This window comes from Odontesthes bonariensis, chromosome 16 (assembly GCF_027942865.1).
Source record: "Odontesthes bonariensis isolate fOdoBon6 chromosome 16, fOdoBon6.hap1, whole genome shotgun sequence".
Lineage (NCBI taxonomy): Eukaryota > Metazoa > Chordata > Actinopteri > Atheriniformes > Atherinopsidae > Odontesthes > Odontesthes bonariensis.
Genome location: NC_134521.1, coordinates 24043729 through 24069291, shown reverse-complemented (window position 1 = coordinate 24069291; position 25563 = coordinate 24043729). Strand labels below are relative to the sequence as shown.

Genomic DNA, 25563 nt, shown 5'->3' with positions numbered 1-25563 from the left:
TTAACAATGATTTTAAGTTCTTTTAAAATGAGGAAAGACTAATAATTCATAAAGCTTTGCCGACAAATATGACCCACGACAGTAGTGTAAAAAGTACGCAGTATGCACATTTCAGCCATCCACAGTTCAATTCGTATTCCAACTCTCAGTACGGGATTGTGTCAGGCACATTTTCTTTCCAGTATCAACACTATAATTACAGAAAGAAAAGAGACAATACTACAAGTGGGTCTGAAGAAACAAAACAAACAAAAAAAAATCCCCTCAGAATCAGCCCTAAGAGGACAAGAAAACACAACTCGGCTTGAAGCCAAACAAGCACTCACTGCCTATGTCATGACTTTTCAGTCTGGAACAGGCATGATGGGAAAGGAGGGTTGTCACAACAGCCTACACTTATTACACAACTCACCTACTGTGTCAAACTGCAGCTCACTCACAGGCTACTGTCAGGTCAGGAGTGACAACCTGTGGAAAGCTGCTGGTTGGATGGTATCCTGCTTCACCTCACCTCACCACATATGTCAAATGAATGAAATTCCTATTGGCTTCATTGGCATGCCGCCATCAAAGCAGAGGAAAGTACATTTTAGGGAAAATTATTATTTTTCTGTAATCTACCTCATTAGCAAACAAGTAAAATGTGTTTTAGACCAAGGCTTTGAAGTCATGTGCTTATTCTGATAAATTATTCACAGCCTCCATTCTTTAACTCACATTTTTATCATATGATGAATAGTCTTTTGATCGTGTCAGAGTAATAAAAACTGTGAGCAGTTCACGCATATGATCCCTAAACAGTGTGTGCTGCTGGTTCTGACAGTCACACCAGACAGCAGGCGAGGATGTTGTTCATATTGTTCTGCATAATTTTGACGTTTTACAGTTGATAGCCTCTGTGCTCCACATGGCATATAGCTAGAAACAACTCGGCTAACAACATCAAAGTTACAGGCCAGTTCAAGTCATTTGTGCCTCGGAGAACTACGTCTTTTACAATCCAAATAATGCCAACTAATAAAAGCATAATTAAAAAACACAGCTGTCCACCCCCCCCCCCCCCCCTATATATTATGTGATTGGATACCTTCTGCATTTCACACACATATAGACACAGATATAAGCCGCTAGCTTCCCATACTGCATCTGCACACTTTGTCATTAGGATAAACTTGACTGAGCGCACTTCCTTTCTTGTTTCACGTGCAAAATTCAGAAACCTGCAAACATCCAGCTGGTGACAAAATGTTCAATTGCTAGTCATCTGCAGTTCAACACTTCTTATTCCTCCAGTTAACGTGGTGTGCGGCTCAGTTTCTTCAGACTTCCTGTCTCCCTAAATGTGTGTAAGATTGAATTCCTTCAGCAGTTTTCATTGCTGCCCCACATTTTTAAGCATGTTCTGTGAACTTTCCCTCTCTCCTCACACTGTTTCTATCCACACGATCCCTGACCCGCACCAGTCTCAGAGTTAAACCATCATGACTTCCTAACACCACATTATGTGGTTGGTGGAAGCAAGCAATGTGGAAAACAATGAGAATCTCCTCCATTCAGTTTTTCCCATTTTTTATGAGTAATTTAAAGAAGACATGTCTGTTAGCCTGTGAGTAATTAAATTATTAACTTGTTGGATGAACATAACCAAAGTATAATAATATATATATAATATATGTGGACAGGGTAAACATACTCTATTAGAGTTGATTCAACTTGTTTTCTGGGTTTGGTTGAACAAATCTAACGTTAGTTATTGAATGAAACAGTATTGCTTTTGTCAGTTTTACTCATATCAATATTGTTGTTTCAATTAGATAAGCTTTCATTCATTTAACACAACTGACATGAGTAACATAGGCAAAGTACTCACTCATACAACATGAATGTTTTGTTCTTCCCTAGTTGAGAGCAGAAATTGTGATAAATACTTGTTTTGTGGCAAAAAAAACAACACATTTTTACAAACCCTAATCAAGTAGTTTTTTTTTTGCCCAGCCCTAACCTAACTGAAAATGAATTAACAACAGTGTAAAAAAAAACAACAAAGAATAGAGCAAGGGAGGAGCAATTCACCGCACAAATTAAACCAGCATCTGTCATAATGGAAGTCATGCTTGGTACCTGACTAAAGATGGGTAAAATGGGAACCAGGCTTAGCACAAAGAGAGAAGCAACACACATACAGTATGTAATGAACTGGCAGTGAACAAAGCACTGAGAAAATGACAAATAAACAACAGGTGTGAGGTGTGGCACAATCAGCAAAGAAAGACCTAGCAAGAAAAACAAGCCATACTTAACAGAATATACTAGGGACATAGCTCTTTAAAAAAAAAAAAAAAAAAAACAGGAAGCAGAGGCTAATGAAGGAGCAACAGACTCGCAAAGATACTGAAAACCCCAAAATCGAAAGACAAGGTCACTCTAAAACAAGGAAATAGAGCAAAACCCAACAAGTCACGACACAAAGAACGTAAAACCCACAGCCCACGACAGCATCTCTTGAATAAAGTATTTTGTGGGTATTTACACTTCCTGATTTTAGTGAGATGAACCTTGTGTCCACTGCACCAACCTCAGAATTAATTTGTCTGTCACAACAAAACGGCTTTTTTTTTGTTGCCCACCACCACAAAACCACAAGATTTCTCATATTGCTATGAGAACAGGTTGCACTGAACACGCCTTTCCATGCAGCTCTTGCTCTTTATCACTGAGCTGTTCGAACGTGTGAAAACAGAATCATGCAGCACATACTATCTTTCTGTTGTCATTTGTAGCTTCCTTCAAGATCCTATCAGTAGACAGACGCATCTTTCTGCAGTCTTTGTTAGTCTTTTGAATATGGAGGAGCTAAAATGAAAGGACGTTCAGGTGTTTGTTTGAGTCTGTGATGTCTGCATTTTGTCACTTGCATTTTCATTCTTCCCTACTTTATCTTGTTCCACTCTCTTGTGGAACAAAGTGTTTGTTGTTCTGCTTGTCCAGTTCAGCTTGGTAATGTCAGGGTTGTCCTCCAAAATACAGGCTCAGAAGAAAGGATCATCGAAACGAAACCTTATCATCATAACCACACCGCATGGACCAACGTCCTGATGTTTTACAGAGACCAGATGTTTGCCGAAAGAAAGCAACACTCCCTCTGAGTTTATCTGGTGGATCACGATTCCAACTTTCTCACACAGCAGTGAGCGGAAGTTGTCGAGCCATGGCGGATTATGCAGTTGCACTCTAACCTTGTCTGCTATTCTACAAATCCGCTCCCATAGTCTTTATTATTTTTACCGCAGAAAATTCCATTTTTACTTTGCCCTTTTCTGTTTCTACCGTCTTCTGAAAGAACATTTCTTGAGCCAAATACGGTGGATGCTGGAGGTGATTTTGCTGAGGAGATGAGAGGAGTAAAAAATAAAAAAAGGACTCCCATATAAGGACGCAGTAACAGTGTGGCAGACTCACACCCGTACAGATACACACTTGTTTGAAATTGAAGTGGGGTGTTAAAATAAGAAGAAGAAGGGGGTGGGGGGTGGGGTGGTTGTTCCACTGCAGAACCGAGAGAAGGACCAAATCAATGAAGACATGATAATGAATTATATCCTTGCCAGAGAGGAGTTAGAGGAGAGAGATAAAAGCAGACCACATGCTGTGCCACAAACAGCCTGAAGGCTGCTGCTTCTGAATTATGGTGTGCTGGAATACACTTGCTGCCCTCGGGACCCATTGGTTGCAAACACAAGAGAAAGGGAAAAAAATAGAAGTAACAAAGTCGCAGAGAGACGAGGGGACCAGAAAATAGATGTTAGTGAGGGTAACGGGTCAAACCAAAGCCCCTTGCGGCTCTGCAAAGCATGGATTTACATCTCTTTGGTTAAATAGAGACATAACAGTAAAATTAAAGAGGTGGAAATAAAAAGACAGATGGATAGAGGAGGGATTCTGTGAGACAGGGGCACTGCTGAATGGGATTCATCAGTATGTGTAAATGTCTGGTAAAACATTGAGAGTAAACAATAAGAAGTCGTGACTTAATGATTCTTAAATAATGCTCTGGGTGCACTGTGAAATTTTAGCATGACTATCCCCCCCCCAACAGCAGTATTATCTCTCCTCAGAAGCCTGGGATTACTCAACAACTGTGAGCAGCAGAGATTCACACCACTTTTTAAGCAAACATTAGTTGAACTGCTCTCTTTGTTCTTCCTCAACAAAAACGTCCTGCTGAGATGGTTGCAGTTTAGGAACCTTATTAAGGTGATCCTTCTCCCATAAAAATGTCAAATGGACTGCATTTATTAAGTACCTTCCTACAATTGTTGACTAAAGTTATTTTCAGTGCGAGCCACACTCACACATCCAGCACTTTCTTATTCAAGACATGGAGTGTGCACAGTTCTCTGTTATACACACTCATGCCGATGAATGCATTGGGGGGAAATTGTGGAGCGCAGTATTAGGAAACTTTGTATTTAATGTTCTTTTAGATTTACTCAGCAGACAGTTTTATACAAAGCAACTTACCACTGCGGAACACATTTTGGGGTATTGTGTGGTTCAGTCTACAACATTTGAGCTGTCGCTACTGAAACACAGCTACCCCGGGAGCACTCAGATTGGACCATTAATGTCTAGATATGTGATGACTCTTTCTAACTCCTGAGAAACAGTTGCCCTAGATGTGGGAAAAGTGCATCAATATATTCAAAACATTGCAAAATAATAAATATAAATTAGGGCTGGGACTTTAGCGCGTTAATTTCGATTAATTAACTACACACATATTAGCGCGTTAAAAAAATAACGCATTTTAATCGCACACTATAATTTTTTATTTTATTTTTTTTTTAAATACAGACGGTTGGAAGCGTCGACAAGAGCATGGTCAGCAACCCCATAGCTACCCCAACTTTGGGGCTAGAGGCAGGTTTACTGCTCACAAAGAACAGAAGTGCAGTGCAACAACGACAACAATATTAAGAAGTAAAGAATCACGTATATTGCTGCGTGGTAGCCTATCCCCGTTTTTCGTTCTTTAGCTGATAAATATACATATGGAAACGTATAAAACACCAGCTTTACTGGTGAAACGGCTATCCACATTGTTCCTAGATCTACAATAGCTGTGGTGATGTCATTGTACAGTCAGCCAATCACGTCTGTTCTAAATTACCAGGGGAAATCGGAGGTCTAAAATAATATTTCCATAAAGCAGATTTATGAGATAAATAGAAACCCTATTTAATTGTATTCTCAGTTTAATTCGTTTTTGAATAGTCATATGTTACAGTTTTCCTGTCAAAGCACCCATTCACTCATAACATAGCTAAACTGCAATAGCTTGGTTTCAGTCACGTGGTCGTAAGGGGGCGCGGTTTTCAGATGGTTGTCAGGAAGTGAATTCTGCCCATAGAACTGCAAGCAAGATGCCCGTGTTTTGTGCTGTTTACGGCTGCTCCAACCGTTCTACCCGTGAAAAGGACAAAGTTTTTTTAGAATACCAAAGGTGGTCGTACACAAAGGTGAGAAATATAAAAAGCTAACAGAACAACGCCGTAAAAAATGGATTTCAAACCTACGTCTGCAGTCGGTAGGAGCAGAGTCTGTTCACTCGTGTCTGCAGCGACCACTTCGTCAGAGGTATGTTTGCTAACTGCTAACTTTGTTTTGTGGCTCTGTTTATATAGCATTGGGGTGTTGTTAAATACTCATTTACTTAGTAATGATTATTAAACAGCACAAAACACGGGCATCTTGCTTGCAGTTCTATGGGCAGAATTCACTTCCTGACATCCATCTGGATTTCGCGCGGTCGCGATGCAGCACTGTGACGTCACGTGAAACCCTCCTATTCCAAATGGATATTTGGCGATTCTAACTGGAATATGGCGATTTTGAGAATGTCCTTCTTCAAGTAACACAAATAAGGTAGGAAATCCCAGATGTTACTCAAATGCTCGCCGAAACACTATTATCAAATAGTCTTCTTGTGACTTGGTTTGTTAGTCGACTCTAGGTGCTTGCAGTCTATCTAGAGCTACTTGCTAAGTAGCCTAGTGTCAGTGCAGTTAGTACCATCTTTTGAAAATAACGGACACACTTTTTACTTTATGTTAGGTTGCCAGCGTCCTTCCTCTGCCATAATGTGATGCAAGTAGATTGGCTTGAGTAGACTATGTGTCCGCTGTGGCAGCGGACAGACTGGTGTGAGCAACAAGTTTGAACGTAATGTTGTGCCTGTGTGATTTAGCACTGTACGAGGCTACTGTTGGAAGCCCGCCGGGTAGAACTATCTCTTGAAAGTTGTCGCCTACAACTGTTGTGCGTCAGATGAGATGAAATAGAAAGTCCGCACTGTAGCTCATTCACTCCCAGCTCTTTTTTTCCAAGATGAAGTTGATCAAAACTTATTTGAGGAACACAGTGGGCAAAGTAGCCTTTGTGGATTGGCTATTTTATCCTTAGTGAACGGGCTATGAATGAATGAGATGGACAGGTATGCCTGTGTGTGCGTGTGTGGTTGTGAACACGGGCTGGGGCTGTCTTGCCCCTGGACCTTCAGCTGTTCCACCACAACGCACAGTGCGACATCTGTCTGCTTGTGAGCAGTTAGTAAGCTCCACTGATAACTTAAAGTTTACACTATGCAAGGCTGCATGCAGACGGTGGAGTAATGGGTCAGTAACGTTGTTGCGTTGATGCGCGGGGGTGTGTGTGCTGTTTTGACTAGCAACCCCTCACATTCATGCAGCAACTGCATAGCAACCCCAACGAAAAATCGCTGGCGCCGCCGCTGATCAAGCCTCAAATATCACCTCAACGCTAAACATGTAGCAGCTAGCGTGGAAGCTAATGGGGGCCCAACACAGCTTAACATCCAAGATTCTATATAGTGTGTTTTCATGCTACATTCAGATTTCAAATAGGGATATGTTCTGTGTTTGTTGAAATATTGTTGAAAATGTTAATTTTCTAAAGGATAAAGTATATGCGATTAAAATGCGATTAATTTTGATTAATTAATTTCAAAGCCTGTAGTTAACGTGATTAAAAATTTTATATCGAGTCACAGCCTTAATATAAATACAAATATGGGATACATTAAGCTTCATTTTGAAGCTGCAGGCTGCTGGTGGCTTATTATCCTTAATGCGGCACAATGGTAACCTTAACCACACTTGTTATTTAATTAATGTAATTTTTAATCGTAAAATATATCTGCAAATGTTACACTTTTATACATCATCCATCTCTGATGTTAACCTACTTACTTTTTGCTTTGTAATTTAGATTTTGAGAGTACAGACCCCCCCTCCATCTCCATTCATTTATTAATTCATAACATTTCCTAAGATTACTTACATCCCCCACAGAACAAGTCAGATTTCACACATTCAACAGTCTTTATGTGAATGTGTGAGGAAAATAAAGTTAACAGTTTAGGTGACTGAGTGAGCTTTGACCAATTGAGCAGATTAAAGCTGCAACGGCCCCTCGTTTCTTAAAATGTAACACATCTTACATCATATTTAGTTTTTGTAGCTTGAAGACAAAACTCAAAAGCTTTCGGTTTAGCTTAAATGTTCCTTCTGCAGTGGAAGCTTTCATGCATTTTCCTCTATGAAAACTGGCCATGACAGAAAAAGGGAAAAAAGAAATCCAATAAAATAAAAATAAACCCTTTAAAAAAACAACTGCTGCAAAGCTAAAATCTAAGGCATTAACTGGCTATGTGCGTGTATATCAGTGCCAACTCAGAGTACATGGTGCATTTCTTCATGATATTGATGTCCGGTTTGCCTAAGCCAAAGCAGTGCCATCATTAGCAACATCATAAATATCTTCCAAGTGTGGTGTCTGCTTTAAAATTCTGCTGGTGAACATTTTAAAAAGGATGCTCATATGAGCTTTTGTAGGTCCAGTAGCAGGATTTTTAAATTATTATTATTATTTTTTATTTAGACAACACCCAGCCGTCTGTTTCCTAGCTTCTGGTCTTAAAAATAAGCTGGCCTAATCCCCCCTCGGGTTCAGCTCTGAGACATGATAGCGGCACTGATCGTCTCTAACTCTTAAAAAGCAAGATGAATGTTTGTAATGCTATATTTGTGCAGTATTTTGGTACTTTCGGCAATATTTTGAAAAGGATGGACTAGAGGTGACAGTAAATGACGGGGCCCCAGCAGGATGGTCTCAGTACGTAGCAAACATTTTACACCCAGAAGCCCTCAGGAGTCTCCACAATCTGGAATTTTCAGGACTGTGCTGTATAAATTTCCTCTTTGACGAATGGGGCTGGAAGACCAGAGAAATGTAATGCTGAATACAGAAAACTTCACTTCACTTCACTCACATATAAAAAAAAGGAGTGTGTATTTCTTCTGTTATTAAAAGACTCCAACAAAGTCAGCCTTTCTCTTTGTTGCGTGTTATTTCACCCAGAAGTACAGCGATGAAAACACTGTACAATATACGTCAAGGCTGACGGATGTTTACAAAGCATCGCTGCCTCAGCTGAGGGTTTCACTGAAGAGTGCTACACAGGACCTCGGACGCTGTTCTCTTAAAGTGCATTTGTAATATCATAAAGTAAGCAGATGGCCCACTGGCTCAATTTACCCTCCTCACATGAGGAGCACACTCCTCCTGTTGTTTTGTTTAGATGCACACAGTAAGTCTGCGCTTGAGCTCAACAGACACTTTCAGAATGTCCTCTTACGTTTCCTTGTTGGCCCTGCCTCTGCTCATCTCTCATTCTGCTTGTCCCAGCGTATAAGATGTCCACCTGTCTGCAGTGTTTACACTTGGGGGTAAAGCAGTCCTGAATCTCACACTATAAACAACTTTAATCCTTAATTGTTGATCGTGTGGAGTTCAAATTGTCTAATTTACTGTACCTCTGGCTGTATGTTGCTCTGCTGTTTTCCCTTCTGCTCTGCGGGGAATTAGCTGCATCGGGGAAGTGTTGCACTAAATAAATGATTCAGAGATTAAACAGACAGCCACAGTTACCATGGCAACAAACAGAGCATCTCTCACTATTGTAGTCAGGATACTGCTAGGTGACCACTGGCTGTGAGGGGTTATTGGGAGCAATTTTGAGCATTTCAGTATATGTGAGGTGCATATTTATTTGTGCATAAGTGAGTACACGAGTGCCCGTATTTGTGAGGCAGTTACACAGACTGAAAAATGAACTGGCTGCTTGCCATGTTGCTTTATGCCGGAAAGATTTATAACATTCCTTGTTTCCACTGTATTCCAAAACCTTTTCTGAACTTTTTCTGTAGAATAACCATCTGATGACCAACAAAGGTTTCTCAACTAAATAGCTCGGGTTTAATTTAGAATCATCCGTAAACCTAACATGGATGTTTTTGGACAGTGGGAGGAGGCCACAGTACCCAGAACGAACCACTGCATACCTGATGCAGTAAGGCCCCAGTCAGGAGCCGACAATACTAACCACCACACTACTGTGCAGCCCAACTTCATATAGGTGTTTGCTAAATATGACTAAAGGTTTACAGATTGTAAAGTAACCGAATGGCTTGTTAGATAAATAGTTTTCCAATTTCCTGTCACACAGGGAAGTCTTTCCAAAATTCAGACCAAAAGTTTGGTACCCAATGCAAGATGTCACACAAGGACAAATTTAACGGAGATGGTTTCACTAAGGAATAAAGAGATAATCAGGAATGAGACATGAAAAAAAACAGCTAAGAAAATAAGTGATGAAGCTATAGGGAATACATTAGAAAATAAAACTCCAATATCAATAGAAAGAAAAAGAAAAACACATCTTTTGATCCTTCAATGTTGACTGGTGTCATTTACTTTTTACTATATTTGAAATTATACCCAGCTATCGACAGGCAGTTTGAGCAAAGCTACGTTTTGCTGCGATTAGAGCCGATTGGACAAAAACAGCATACCAGACTGCTACTGAATCTCTGAAGTGTGCCAAACAAGCAATTTGGCAGGCATTAAATAAATATGTTTAATTCATGCAAGTGAGGCTGAAGGTTAGGGGTTAGGTTTTATTTAGGATGTAATCCTGTGAGCAAACAAACCAAGGATCACATGAAATGGTGAGCGTCAACACAGCATCCCAGCCACAGAACTGGCTAAAACACAAGGTTCTTTCAGTACAGCATGTAAAAAAGTTGGATCAAATCCTTTAAAGTCCCTTACCTGTTACTGGAACTAGTGGACAGTGGGTAATTATCCAGGAATAGACAAGGCACTCGGAAGGCCCCAAAACCCCTTAGACACACCAGCAATTAGCTGTTAAGGTCCACTGAGCAGTAATGACGAATTAGAAATAAGCTACGGGCGGGAAAGGAAAGGAAAGGAAAAGAAGAGTAAAAAAAACAGGATGAGAGGAGTGGAGATAATGATATTGTAGAGATAACATGGACAGGAAACAATAGAAAGCAGAGGAGAGAAAAAAGGTGATGGGGATGTTTTGTAGAGGGATGCAAAGGAACACTCAAAGACCTCCACTTCAAAGTCACTTCTGGGTTGACAGGTTCGCTGGAGGTTTCTCACCCACTTGGCTGTCAAAGGAAAACAGGCTCCCCTTGTAAAAGTGATATCTGATCTCAGCAAGATCATTTGTGCAGATTAAGGACAAACTTGAGCAACATAAAAGATCAAACCTTGTCAGGAGCTGCCGGGCAGCAACCAAGAGATCTTATCTTGCAATACAGGTATCAGGACTCACTTTGAGCCTCTATGTACAGACAAGACAACATGGAGAAAGGGATGAAAATAATCATGGTTTACAGATACAGATAATACACATTAAAGCTGCAGTCTGCAAGATTTGTTGTTGTCATACGTAAAGTCCTACTTTTTGGCATTTTAAGAGTTTACATGATCTATCAGAACGCTTGAAGTTGAAAACGGTGACCTCCGTAGTCGCAAAATGCAAGAAATGCTTATTTTTTAACCGAAAAATAAAAAGTTATTCAACTTCCTGTCCCGCCCCATCAAAACACATGAGAACTCGTGCACGTAGACGTGCACGCCAGATGCGCCTACACGACTCCTCATTCATCAACTCACCTGTCATTTGCGATCATGGAAGACACAGTAAGTAGACTAGCCCGTAATGAAGTTCAATAGTCTAGATAAATAAGCGTGGGGACGAGCCTACCTTGTATCGCGCGTGCACAATCTGTGATTGACAGGCAGCAGAGCCCAGCTCGTAAACCTGATTGGTTACCTTTTACCGGTCCGGTCTGCAATTTTGTAAACAAACCTGCTGGCTTTGGAGGGACCTAGCGGGACATATAGGGGACCTAGAGAACTCTTTTTTTTTTGTATTGGGGTATTTAATGTACTACTTTCAGAATCCCCGGACAGTTCCAGGCATTATGCTTGAAAAAGAGTTGCAGACTGCAGCTTTAACTGGAAACAACATAAGAACATGTTCATACAGAAGTGGCCGAATATGATTTTGATCAGTTCCACACTGTGGTTGAATCCCAGAACAGGTCTTACAGTTTGAACACAGTTACACAAATGCAACCACAAACTGGTTGCTCCTCTTAGTTAACACATCTGACAAGTTGTTTTAGCAACATGAAGGCAACACTTTGTGCTCTCTTTCCTGTCACAAGTTTTATTTACAGAAGAGTCACGTTCTGACTTTGTCCATTACTTTTAAGAAGGAAAATATACCAACTTATATTGCGAAATGTCTATTTGCACATTAGGAAAACATGCAATATAAATAAAGAATGAATACATTTGTATTTTCCGAATAAAGTAAGAGGGAGACCCAATTAGTCATCACTGACTCATGAACTCCCCCAAACTCTTTCCTCTAGTGATTAAAAACCGTGTGGCTTCAACACACCAAAGCAGTTTATCCTCCTCTGCACACATAGGTATTGGACCAATTGCATTCTCTGATCTAAATTATACCGCTTAACAAATTCAGTGCTGTCAGGCGGTCCGAATGTGATATCACTGCAGGACTTAGATGATGTTGCAGCAGTGGGTGAGTTTTTTCCTATTGTTGACTCCATAATAACCCAGGCTGCGCCTTTTCGATGCACCGTCATGCAATTTTTCCTGCTGTCATTACCGGTTCCTCTAAACATTAGGAAAATCTCATTGGTAGAAAGTTGATTGCATTTTTTTTGTCTTTGAGCCTTTATTTTCCCAACACCTTTCAAAAGGAAGTGATGCCCTTGCTCCCTTTCAGTAGTTATATGCCATAATTTGATATTTTATAATTGAAATAAAAATGAGTACATTAAATCGAGAAAGAAATTCATAACCTTGATATAAATTAAATATTGTTCTGGTTCCAATCAGTGGCAAGGTATGTAACTTTTTATTAAACCCTTAAAGCCTCTCCTTAGTTTAACATGCTGCTACCTACCTAAGTATTTCTATGTAACTAAGAACACAGACGCAATGCAGCTTGAATTCTACTGTTTTCATTTCAAGTTTTCTTTTTCTTACTGTTATCTATTAACCCTCCTACGTGCTGTGCAGCCAAACACATATGACTTCCAAACATTTAACTTCCAGACATGGTCTCGAATCCTCTCCACAAAGTATTTAAGACACCGATCATCAAACACATACACACCCAAAAACCTCTGAAACCTCTCACCCAGAGACGAATTACATCTCTATCCAGTGAGGAATTACAGCTATATCAGTTTTCCCTCCATTTCCACTTTCTATCACATCTCCTGCAGGCCTCTTCTGCCCAGAAAAGAGGTGCTTTTCTCACCTTCCTTAAAAAAGCACTTTACTGATCTTCCTTCCAACTCCCTTCTCATGATTCCCTCCTCCCCTTCTGATAGGCCTCTTTCTCTTCTACCTCCATTTCATCCTCCTCTCATTCTCTTCCTCCCTCACCATCTCTACTTAACTCTCTTGATTAATTAGTGAGAACTGCTGAGAGGCACAGCAAGCGCAGCTCAGGATCTCCATATCATTCCTCTCCTTATGAATCATGGAAAATAAAAACTCACAGCAGAGGACAAGCTCAGACTTGAAGAGCTGCGTGTGCAGAGAGATCTCCGGAGAAGAAGAATCAGGAAAACTGGCCTGGTCCCAAACAGAAGCTCACTCTCTCTGTTATTCTGCCAAAAAAAAAAAAAAAAACATCTAACCACTGGCTTACTGCACTTCAGTTTGACAACTAATGGGTTGACAGCACATGTTTCTTATTCTCACCCACACTTAGCTTCTAATTCTCTCTCTGGTGCCACCCTGCTGCTTTATTCTAACATCTAGTCTTTTTTCCTGGTAGTTTCCCCCTTCACTCCTCAGATGCTCTCTAGATGATCCACAGTCAGTCATGAAGATTTGATGAAACCAGCAGGCTCACATGAGCTCAGCAACATTTGCAACGATCAGCCCTTCTTTCTGCTGCTGGTCTCTGCAGGATCTGGAGGGTCTCCAACATTCTCAAAGTCTTTACATCATCTTTAAATTGGTCTCAGCCCTGTAGATCCTGATGTGTTGTGAAGTTCCCTTATGGCTTTCGTCTAACAAAGTTGGCAGATAAATCTCCTCCCCATTCAGAGCCTCTACAGGTCGACAGTGCCTTTAATGTTACACCAACATCATCTGAGACATATGTAAGCGCGCTCTTGAGAAGCTACAACAAAATGTTCATCCCACTGGCTGGGCATGCTGAGGTGTGTGTCAACTTTTTCTATTTTTTAATGGAATTATATTGTTACACGACTGGATTTCCTTATTTGAGAGCAACATATTACCACAGTATTAAACAATAAAGTCTCTGAATAATACTAAGGTATCATCCTGAGCAAGTTTTCTAAAGCTATCTGTGTCTACCCAGAAAATATATATTGACTCATACCATGCTGAGGACCAGGCACAATAGTGAAGCTAGCATTTTAGAATCTACTACAAATATCTCGGACTGAATTAAAGCTCACTCATTCTGCATGATGCATATGCAGCCCATGTGATACAACAGGGCAGTTTTATATATTACACATGTAGCAACAGAGGAGCTCTGACCTTCTCTGACCATATACATTACATCTGTACCCGACAGATATCCCTCAGTAAGCGTGCTCACTGCTCAGCTCTAATGCTAATGCACTGTAGCCTTTTGACAAATAGTTACTGTGATCAGGCATCAGTAGTCGCGTTCATGAGGGAAATTCCTGCACATTTACTAGTGTGTAATTACAGTGGCTCTAATTCAGAAACAAAGGGCACGTGTAGAAGGCATCCTCTCCTGCTCAATGTTGACACTGAGGTAAGGAGAAGCGACCCTGTGAAACCGCACACCATTAGCACACCTCAGAGCTGATTTAAAGCTATTACGTTGTTATCTCTACGTTGCAATGTGCTCTATGGCAAAGAGAATGCTGATTCCCCTGTCGGACTGAACAATAACTCAATTCTTTTTTTTTTCCTTTTCTTCTGGCTTTCAGAGAAAAAAAAAAACCCCACAGAATTATCGGGTATAAACTGCAATACAGGCGACTGTACAGAAGTGAAGCTTAGTGCTGAACCCCAAATTTTGCTTGATGGACAGATTCAGTGATAATTCATTACTTGTTTAAGTAATTCATGAAAACATCCCCTCCCACTTGGTCTTGACACAAATAATCCCAGGGGATAAAATGTTTCTAAAAAATGCTCTGTATCAGTAGATTTTTACCACACGTCTCCCCAGCTATTTGTAATCATAACCACATCATAAACTCAGGCAGTCTTACATACATTATATATATATGAATTATCCATCCATCCATTATCTTCCGCTAAATCCCTGCTTATTTGCACTGACTGCTTGAAATAAACGTAATTCTGAATGTCAAACGTAAACAAGATTGGCGTCTCCCATTAATTATCAGTAATCTCTTTGAATACATCATTACAATTCAGTTCAAAGCCATATGCTAAAAGAAAAAATAAGGTGTTTCAGTGGAATCCACTTAAGAGAGGTGACAAGGAGGCAGTCAAGTAATGTAATAAAAAAAAAAAGTCCAGAAACACAATCAGCTTGGCTTGTAAACGGTAGAATAAGAGGGGCTGGATCGATAAAAATGTAATCAGGTGCAGTCTCTGACTATATTGTTTTCTATTCAATTTGTTGGGAAAAAAATAAGAGATGTACAAGGCAACAGAACTTAGCTTTGTAAAGTGATGCGCCTGTCAAGGTTTATTCGTTAAATAACGAAAAGAGAACACAGAATAGGTCAATATTTTTAGGATGAGATGAACAGTGAAGCTGAGTTGTCCTCTTGGGAAATTGGTTGGGACTCTTTTATCAAAGCTACAGCACAGAATGAGGGCATTGTCAGAGGGGAACCATGAAAAAAGGAGGATCGCTGAGAATGCTCTTTTACACTTGTGCGCGATTCATACGATCCCCCACAATGCACGATGTGGCCACAGCCGGTGATTTAAATGTTCACCTGAAATCAGGCATTTGGCGTGAAAAAAGGATATCAACCAGGGAAACATATCATCATTTAGGTCCATTATTGGTATTCTCTATTCCAAGCTTTTATCCATATTGTGAATTTCCACACTGCTAAGCACACCTGTGATTCCTGGCTGATCAGTTTCCCAGACCACTCACTGGAGAGAGCATTGACTGCATCCAAGATGCAAACACACACACACACACACACATACACACACACGTACACGCTCACATGGTTATGCTAAGGCACACTATTCAAAGCCATTAACAATATCCAGAACACCAGATGTGCCACTCAAACATAATTACTCCCCATTGGTGTTGCCTTTCTGAAGTCCAACAGTTAACCTTGAGCGTCATCTGATCAATAGCTTGTTATTGCTCCCAACCCACCTCTTCAGCTGCTTGTCAAACATAAAATGCATTGACAAACTCGGCTTAAAACCCGGCAGGCAAATCTGTAGGTAGATAAATACCTTGCAATGTCTGCCCACTGCCCATCTGGAGGGTGAAACGAGAGTAACTGAATAATGGCGGGATGGTTTCTATTAAAACCAGTCATTAGGAGGCTGAATTACTGGTGAGGCTTAATAGACCTGAACAAGCTAAAAGCAAAGCCTCGGAAATGGCCAGCTGCCATTGCTAACTGCTATATTGATAAATTCTGTCAGTGTTTATTGCCTGGTTGGGTTCAGTCCTCAGTTACTTCACTGCCAGTGAAGGCAACATGTGGAGGACAAAAAAACAGGAAGCAAATGAAAAAGAAAAAAGGATTTTAAAAATGACAGTGGGTCGCCATGGCACCTAGCCATTTTCATGCCAGTTCTAGGGTAACAGTAGTGATGGAACTGATTATTGCTCTTAATAGGGGGGAACCTGTATTGGCTCTCAACCACCTTCCGGACTCAACCTCAAAGGCTATTATAGCAGTTCCAGATGCTATAATCAAGGGTGGCTCTGGGCACACAGACTAGTGCACCATTATTAATGCATCTGTTTCTGAGACACTTTTATCCTGTTGGTTGCAGCGGAGAGGATCAGAGCTCACCAGGTTCTAAATGTTGGTGACAGCAATCTATGTTTTAAAGATGTGCGGGACATTTGTATTGCACTGTATGTCAACTAAGTGGAATTAATAATCTCGTGTTGGCAGAACGGGTTGATAGGCATTAATAATTCTAAAATCATTTACAGGAAAGCTCACAACCTTATAGTCTCATTAAAAAAATATTTTGTGTCTGATAGATACGATTTTTCACTGCAAACCATTTTCTCAACTCTTTTTCATCCTTGAATTTTGACAGAAATGGGGCAGGAAAACCTGACAAAAAGAGAGAAGGGAGTTGTTTAAAAAGAAGTGAATGAAACTTACGAAAGGCTGTGTAGAATTCGTGTAGGCTGAGGTGTCCATCGTTGTTGTAGTCGTCATAACGCAACAGGTCTTGCATGGTGCACTCCAACAGGCTGTCCTCCAGATGCTCTTTCATTGAGATCTGATGCCCACAAACAAACAGAATGCACTGAATCATAAAGCAAAGTAGCTCATAGCTACAGAATTGTAACAGCTTATCAGAGGATTAATTATTGTGTCTCTCTCAAGATGATCTTTTTTGATTCTGGGTTATCTGCTGCAAGATTATGCATATTCAGTTGAATGAGAATCTTATATTTTTTAAAAGGAGATACCATACAGTTTAATTAGGTTAGTTCAGGCAATGTCCCATGTGAGTATACAAACAAAAACTAGAACCAGCTCAAATTAATTGATTTAGTTTGTAACCTGCAAACAAATTTAGTTTATCCAAAGGGACAGAGGGTAGTTTTCAAATGGAATGAATCCACAAAAACTATGTCTAAAAGCTGGTTTTACAGAGTTGAGTGAATATATAAGGGGGGAGTAAATATACAAATAAAATAATGATTTTTAAATCACCTCATTCTGTTTCAGGCTCTCTGTGTTTGTCCTGTGAGGTCTAAATATTCAATTTGATACTATAGCTTATCGTACTCTGTGTTGGTCCTTCTTCCACTGTTGTAAAATGGTTCAGGTCTTCCTTAATTGATTCTTTTTGGTCATGGATGAACTGGGTCTTCAATAAGGTACTCACAGCATCTGATTCCCTTCAAGGTTTTACCTTAGGTCAACTGATTTTCAGAGTAAATTATAAGAGATCGCAACATCAGTTTCCATAATTGAGCACCTTCAGTATAAAGGCGTGGACGACTTTGAGCTCAGGTAACAACAGCTCTAATAACAACTTGAGTGAATGCCTCTATAAAACTTACAGCAACATCAAGAAAAAACTGAAATTTCTTAACTCTAACCTAAAGTTTCAGTGTCACACTGGTGTCTTTCTGTGACTTAAAAATCTGCCAGAGTCAGACTATCGTCTCTCCCAGGCAGACACAGAATAGTTGATGCATCCTTTGATCTTAAGTGAGCTGGACTACTGTAGCAGTGGCAGAGTGCAGCAGCACATGTTCTGAAGAAAACCAGGCTGGTCTGTCACAGAATCAGTTAAATTGGGAATATATTTTTACTTTGGTTCAGGTAGTGGACACATTTTACATATGCTTGACGGATACCTTTGATTGTTTGGCTCAGTCTTCTTGGTTTTCCCTGAGGGGAGAACGGTTAACCTGAAAGTTTTAGAGCCTCGAAAATCTGGGGACTCTTTCAAATCTTGATCCTATGAACCATCTTTTTAAAGATTCTTCTCTCGTTAAATGTTTATACTCTTTGTTTGATTTATTTTCTTTTCCTTGATTTTAATTCTATTTCTAATCATATATGCTGAGATAGTTTTTTTATGAATTTTATGAGGACATTGTGTCAAATGTTTTTATATTTATATACACATATATATATACACACATGTGTATATATATACATATATATATATATATATATATATATGTATATATATACCACAAAGTTCATTGTTATATTGTTATGTCATTTTCGGTGCTTTTCCTAATGCATTTCACCAGTAAGATTATTCCCTCCTCTGTAAATTCCCAAGATGTTCCTCTGGGAAGACATTACATCTCTTCTTTGTTTGTCAGTAAAGCACTGTGCCTTTCTCAGGGGAAGCATCGTTGAATAGATGATGTTAAGCATTTTCAGGGAGATAAACACAAGGTCAAGCCTGTGTTCAGTATCTGCAGTTGCATTATTTTCTCTCAAAGCTCTCCTCTTCTCTGCAGAAAAATAGCAGTCACTAATAAGAGTGCCTCTCATTGCAAGTCTATTTCCATCAAAGGACTGCTCATGCTGGAAATGTGGATTATTTCTGGAGTGCTTGCGAAGAATTTAAACTACACGGACCTCATCAGAATTTTTCTGTTAGCTACCACATTTATAGCTCTGTGGAACCACAGTCACTATATGAAAAGATTATTGATAGTTTATCCGTAATTCCTCTACTTCAGTACATTTATTGTATTGCATGTTTAGACTGGCTGGAGTTATGCAGGTGAGCTACATAAGAGAACTTGGACCGACCATCTCAGATGCACTGAGCCCAACTTTGTAGCATCTGTTATATCTAAGACAGGATGAGAGTTTATTAGTCCCCATGTGGGAAATTCACACGTACAATAATCAAGAGTCAGAGGAAGATCCAGGTAGAGAAAATGAATATGCAAAGTATTTTTTAAATCCATAAGAAAAAATTATTAAATAAACAACAGAAAGCAGATTAATATTAAGTTTAACTTAACAAGCCTGAGCTCAAAGGCAGGTAGATCCAAGTAAACCCAAGAGATACCACATAGCTACTTTTTAACTTGTTTATCTTATCTATAGATTTCATAGTTTTTTAGAAAAACAATTTGATATTACAGCAAATACATTGCAACCACAGATTTATGTTGCTGTTCACAACAAAATATCAAATCAAATCAAATCAAATTTATTTATATAGCACATTTCATGTACAAACAGTTCAAAGTGCTTCACATAAAATAAAAGCATTGCAGCAGGGAGTGCAAGAAGCATTAAAAATACATAAAAGAATATAAAAAGAAACAAATAAAATCATTTAAATGAATTTAAAAACAGGCAACAGTCTAGATAAGTTAAAAGATATTTCATGCATAGACACATGAGAACAGAAATGTCTTTAACCTGGATTTAAAAATGTCTACATTTGGTGAAAGTTTAATCTCCACTGGCAGTTTGTTCCACTTGTTAGCAGCATAACAGCTAAATGCTGCTTCTCCATGTTTAGTCTGGACTCTGGACTGGACCAGCTGACCTGAGTCCTTGGATCTAAGAGCTCTGCTAGGTTTATATTCTCTGAACATATCACAGATGTATTTTGGGCCTAAACCGTTCTGGGATTTGTAAACCATCAGCAGGCTTTTAAAATCTATTCTGTGACTGACTGGAAGCCAGTGTAAAGATATTAAAACTGGTGTGATGTGTTCAGATCTCTTAGTCCGTGTTAAAACTCTAGCAGCAGCGTTCTGGATGAGCTGCAGATGTTTAATGCTCTTTTTGGGAAGTCCAGTTAAAAGAGCATTACAGTAATCGAGTCTGCTGGAGATGAATGCATGGATGAGTTTCTCCTGGTCTTTTTGGGAGAGGAAACCTTTAATTCTGTTGATGTTTCTGAGGTGGTAAAAAGCTGCCTTGGTGACAGCTTTGATGTGGCTGCTGAAAGTCAGATCTGAGTCTATCAACACTCCGAGGTTACGAACCTGGTCAGTGATTGTAAGGTTCCGAGTCTCAAGATATTTACCAACTCTGACCCTCTTCTCTTTGCTACCAAACAGAATTATCTCAGTTTTGTCTTCATTTAATTGTAGAAAATTCTCTCTCATCCAGGTGTTTACTTCCTCCAGACACTGACACAGTACGTCTGCTGGGCTGCAGTCGTCCGGTGACAGAAACACATAAAGTTGTGTATCGTCTGCATAACTGTGATAATTGATGTTAAAGTTCTGCAATATCTGACCCAAAGGGAGCATATACAAGTTAAACAGAAGAGGTCCAAGAATTGACCCCTGGGGGACTCCACAAGTCATGGCCACTCGCTCAGATTCATAGCTGCCAATTGTAACAAAATAACTCCGGCCTTCTAAGTAGGACCTGAACCAGTTAAGGACCGCTCCAGAAAGTCCAACCCAGTTTTCCAGCCTGTGCAACAGGATTCTGTGATCTACAGTATCAAACGCAGCGCTGAGGTCCAACAGGACCAGGACTGAAACATTACCACATTACCAAAATTACCAAATAGGCAACAAAAGGCAAAATAAAGATGACACATTCATTCTGAGCTTTGGTATGCCGCTGTATTTATGTTCTTTAATGTAAAATGTGTTTTTAGCTCAACATGTCACCAGATTATTACAATTATTATCATTATTCTACATGCTTTATTGAACTAGACCGGAGAGTCTAAAAGTATAACCGCACTTCTTGTTCGTCTCCAGCTGAAACTGTATGAAGCTGCACATGTGACATGGCAGATGAAAGGAAGAGACAAACTTTTTTTATACAAGTTGCTGCCTGCAGCTGACTGCAACCATATGCTCACTGTCACAGACGGTTCTGCCATTGGGTATTTGAATAAAACATTTTCAAACCCTAAGAACGGGCCTTTTCCCGCTAAGCTTATCTCTGACAATAGACGGATCCCAAAGTGAAGACAGTCCAGATGAACGACTGGAGTTCCTTTAGATCCTGAAAAGCATAATCTGTGTGAAACAGAATTTATAAATTCCTCCAGAGTAAGAAGTCTTATCTTTAGATTTGTCAGTGACATGCCAGCTTTGTTAAATCTTTTAATATAGCTCTACCATAAAAGGCCAAAGTCACTCAATCTTTTTTTAATTTCAAAAGAGGACAAAACTTGTCAGAATTTACAAGCAGGATAAGCTAACAAAAGATAACAGTTCTGACAGTTACTGTGGGACTTTTGACAGTATATTTAGTAGCACTTTTAAATGTTCAACTTCGAGTGAGCTTATTTTTTTTAGTAACATCATGCAATGTCTCAGTTTCTACATAACAACCAAGAGCTATACAGTCAATTCAAAATGTCAAACATTAAGAAGCCAAAGTATGTGACATTTTAGTCCTGTTGCAGTCTGCTCTCAGCAGTGACATGGTTCACAACACCCTGGCAGACTGACAGTTACTGAAATTTCAGGCATGGCTGGGAGGAGATGAATTAACACATCTCCGATGCACATTTGCTGATACCAGATGATGCTTGCAATAATCTTATTTCCTCACCATGAAATGTCAATGCCAGTTCTTTCCATGTTTTCTCCTATTTGTCCCTTCCGGCACAGATTGGAGATAACCTTTGTGAACATTTTTCATAGTCTAAAAAGTTAACTAAATGTTAAACTCTATAGTTTGGGTCAATAACCTGATCGGGTACAAAAAGAGCACCCTAGAGAGGCAGAATCTTGAAGTAGCAAAGATGGGCAGATGTTCAGTAATCTGCAAAAAAACTGCAACTACAAATTCCGGTGGAATTTCCTTAAAAACAGGGTTCATTTTGTCATGGAAATCATGGCAAGGGCTAAGGAACACTTCCAGTAATTACTGTCTGTTTACAAATCCACAAATACAGGTTAAAACTTTATCGTGCAATGAAGAAACCTATGAAAAAAATATGAATATGATCCAGATATGCCATTGTCTTCTCTGGGACAAAGCTCATATAAAACGGATTGAGGAAAAATGGAAAACTGCTCTGTCAGACAAATGGAAATGTTAAATTCTTTTGGGAAGTTCATGTCCTAAAGAGGAAAAAGAGACTTAAGAGGAGAGGGTCCTGGCTTCATATCAGCCCAGAGTTCAAAGACATATCTGATAGTTGGGGTACATTAGTGTATATGGAACTGGCAAGTTGCACATTTGGAAAGGCAAAATCAGTGCTGAAAGGTATGTACAGTAATTATAGCAACATATGCCCCATCTAGAGGATGTCTTTTTTCAGGGAATGCCAATATTTCAGGAAGACAGCGTTAAACACATCTATTACAACAGCGTGGCTTCAACGTAGAAGAATCTGACCTGCCTGCAGTTCAGACCATTCACCAGTTGAAAACAATTGGAGCATCATGAAAAACAATATAGAAAAAAAGAAGACCCAGGACAGTTGTGCAGCTAGAACCTATATCAGATATAAATGGGACATTTTTTTTTCCTCTACGAAAGGTCCAGCGACTCGTCTCTTCAGCTCCCAGACGTTTGCATACTGTTAAGATCTACACTGTGGTAAACACGGTCCTGTCCTAACCTTTTCTAGATGTCGTTCTGCCATCAAATTCAAGATAAGCTATTATTTTTCATGAAATAATAAAAATGTCACCTTTTCAAGATTTACTATTCTTTTTTCTTTGTTCGATTGTGAATGAAAAAATGATTTATGAGATTTGTAAATCATTGCAATCTGTATTTAATTTATATTCAACACAGTGTCTCAATTTTTATGAATCTGTAATTTTGTAATTGGCATATGATAAATATACCTTCTTTCGTGTAGTCATGTTTTAACAGTAATCTTAGTATAATACTTTTTCATGAAATTGCTCTGATACAGTAATAATCAGGCAGTTTCAGCTTGAGACCCACCTTCTCCAGTTCGTCACTGATCAGCCGGCCATCCTGGTTCACATCCAAGTAATTAAACATGGTGTCCACCAGCGCTCTCTTTGCCTCCATGTCCCTCTGCTGGTTCTGCTCTCTGGTCTTCAGCACTTTTGGCTGCATTTCCAGCAGCATGCTCTTCAGCTTGTTGTACTCTGACATGGTACATGAACTGCCTGCAAGGGTAAACACACAGATATGGAAGAAAAGACATTAGACACATCTCAATTACACAAGCCTTTGGATTATAGCTGTACATTGGCTTTAATATGTTGGCTGTTTAACAGTGGCATGAGAGGAAAAAGAGGGTTAGAGGGACAGACAATGTTTGTATTTGTGCTTGTATGTGTGACTTTGAGTGTCTACTCATTTAAGAATATAAAGTTTTTTGTTTTTATTATGCCTTACAGTTTTCTGGTGCAGAGGCTCGACATTATTACGAGTAATTCTTCAATTTACATGAAAACAAAAAGCCCATTAAGCTCAGGGTCTGTTAGGTCTCTTGTTCATGATTCTCTGCAAGTCCGTCTGATTAAAATGCGCAGAGTGAAGAAGATAACTCAAATTAACCAGGTGAAACACTGCATTTATTCCTTATACTTAGAAATAAATCATGATGCATGCACATATGTGATATGCGCTGAAACGACTAATTAATATTGGAGATTAGGTTGCAAATAAGCAACAGAAATGGCGAGGGTTCAGACACAGGTTTCTTTTTCTTTTCTTGGATTCATCTTTTGGATTCGTACCACAGTGTCCTGTCTGATGGCAGCGTGAGAGATGCAGACAGGAGTTTGAGAGGAGGAAAGGCGTGTGAGCATGTCAGAATCATTGAGATAAGAGCATCAATTAGGGAAGGAAAAAGGAGAAAAACTAATATGAATGAATAAATCATTAGGTGACATTCCACCCGGAGCAGAGCAGGAGACACCCACCTGACACATCACATGAGACATCACTGTCAAAAGTTCTCAACAACCATGAAAACTAACCAATACAAAATTTGAAGGATATGTTGGAAAATAATAGATGAATAGTTCTATCCTAATATCCCTTTTGGATCCCACACTGGTTGTATGATTAACTGCTATCAAAGCATATCTAATACTGATAAAATGTCCGTACACCAACAAAGGTCCAGCAGGGCTACAGCACAGAGACAGCCTCCTCCTGTTTAACCATGTGAGAGTGTACATCAAAGATGCACATATTCCTGTTCTTATGCATATGTACACATACATATGTATACATGTTTCCTGGTGAGCGAAATGTCTTTTCATATCAAGAAAAGCTCAGCGTCACCCACGATTAAGTGCTTAACAAACCTCAGAGACAACATGCTCTCCTTTAATCTCGAGGACTTTTTCCTCAGTATTTTACCGGCTTCAGTGAAGAAAAATAATAAATCACCCTGTTAATATTTCCATGTGTGTTATGAACATTGGAATTCAAAGTGAGGATTAAAAAAAGAAAAGAGAAACTGTTGTCCCAAGCTTAAGAATGGAATAACAAAGCTCCTGCCTGTCATCAAAGACAAATTTGAAATTCAGTGGCTACAGTTTATTAATTCACTTACACATGCTTGCAATGCTGTCTTACACTTAGAATTTAATTGGTCCTTTAAAGGAGCAGCGTTTCAAATCCCACTATGCCAGTAATTAATACCTTTAAAAAGCTCATCCGTGTACATAATTGTACAGTTCAAAGTTTTTGGCAAAAAATTAATTCAGTTTAACAGTTAAAGCTATAGTCTGTTCAACACTTCCTCTGTTCTACTGGGGTGAATTAGCTGTAAACGTCTGAACCAGAGAGCCATTCTCAAGAAGAGGAAGCTGCTTCATACAAGGTCACATACAAGTGGTTTGTCCATTCTGAGCTACTGTGCGCATAACTAATGGTAGAAGTCAGTCTGTAGATGAAAAAGACTTTTTCTAAGGAGATGAAATCATAGCCATCACTTTTTTGTACTTTTAAACGATTTGACAGCTTGCCCACCTTGAAATTCACCGTGGATGTGGTGTGAATGTCTGCCACCTGTTTTTAAATATGACCTATAAAAATGGGTCATAACTATTTACAGGACTCAAATATTTGATGGATTTCCTAAAAAAAAGCCATTTATAAGAAACATCCCTGAGAACAGAAAATAAATGATTACTGGGAATTATGGGGTGGTGCAAACAAACATCTCTCAAACCCTCATCTCTTACTGGTAGAAGAGTCGACTACAGGATAGATTAACAGAATATAAATCTGCAATCCGTGCAGGTAATGTTAACTATCTAATGGCCAGACACTTTTTGGATCACCATAAAAGTGATCCACTGACATTACAAGGCATTGGAACTGATCTATTAGAAAAGGTGTAAAGGAAACTCAATGGGAGTTTTTTTTTTTGTATACTCAAATTACAGATCACAAAATATCCAGGCCTGAATCGTGAATGAGATTTTACTGCGTTTTTGTAAACGGATATCATATTGGTTTGCTATCATTCCGTTTTTTT

At 39.3% G+C, this 25563-nt stretch overlaps 1 protein-coding gene across 2 annotated transcripts in view; it reads right to left on the bottom strand.

Annotated features, from left to right (window-relative positions):
- fstl4 (follistatin-like 4) overlaps positions 1-25563 on the bottom strand; it is a 228075-nt gene that overhangs the window by 53212 nt on the left and 149300 nt on the right. For both annotated transcript variants that reach the window (XM_075486657.1, XM_075486658.1), the window contains exons 5-6: positions 23040-23230; positions 16815-16935 (exon numbers count right to left, since the gene is read on the bottom strand). In XM_075486657.1, the coding sequence (XP_075342772.1) occupies positions 16815-16935; positions 23040-23230 (312 nt within the window). The remainder of the gene's footprint in view (positions 1-16814; positions 16936-23039; positions 23231-25563) is intronic.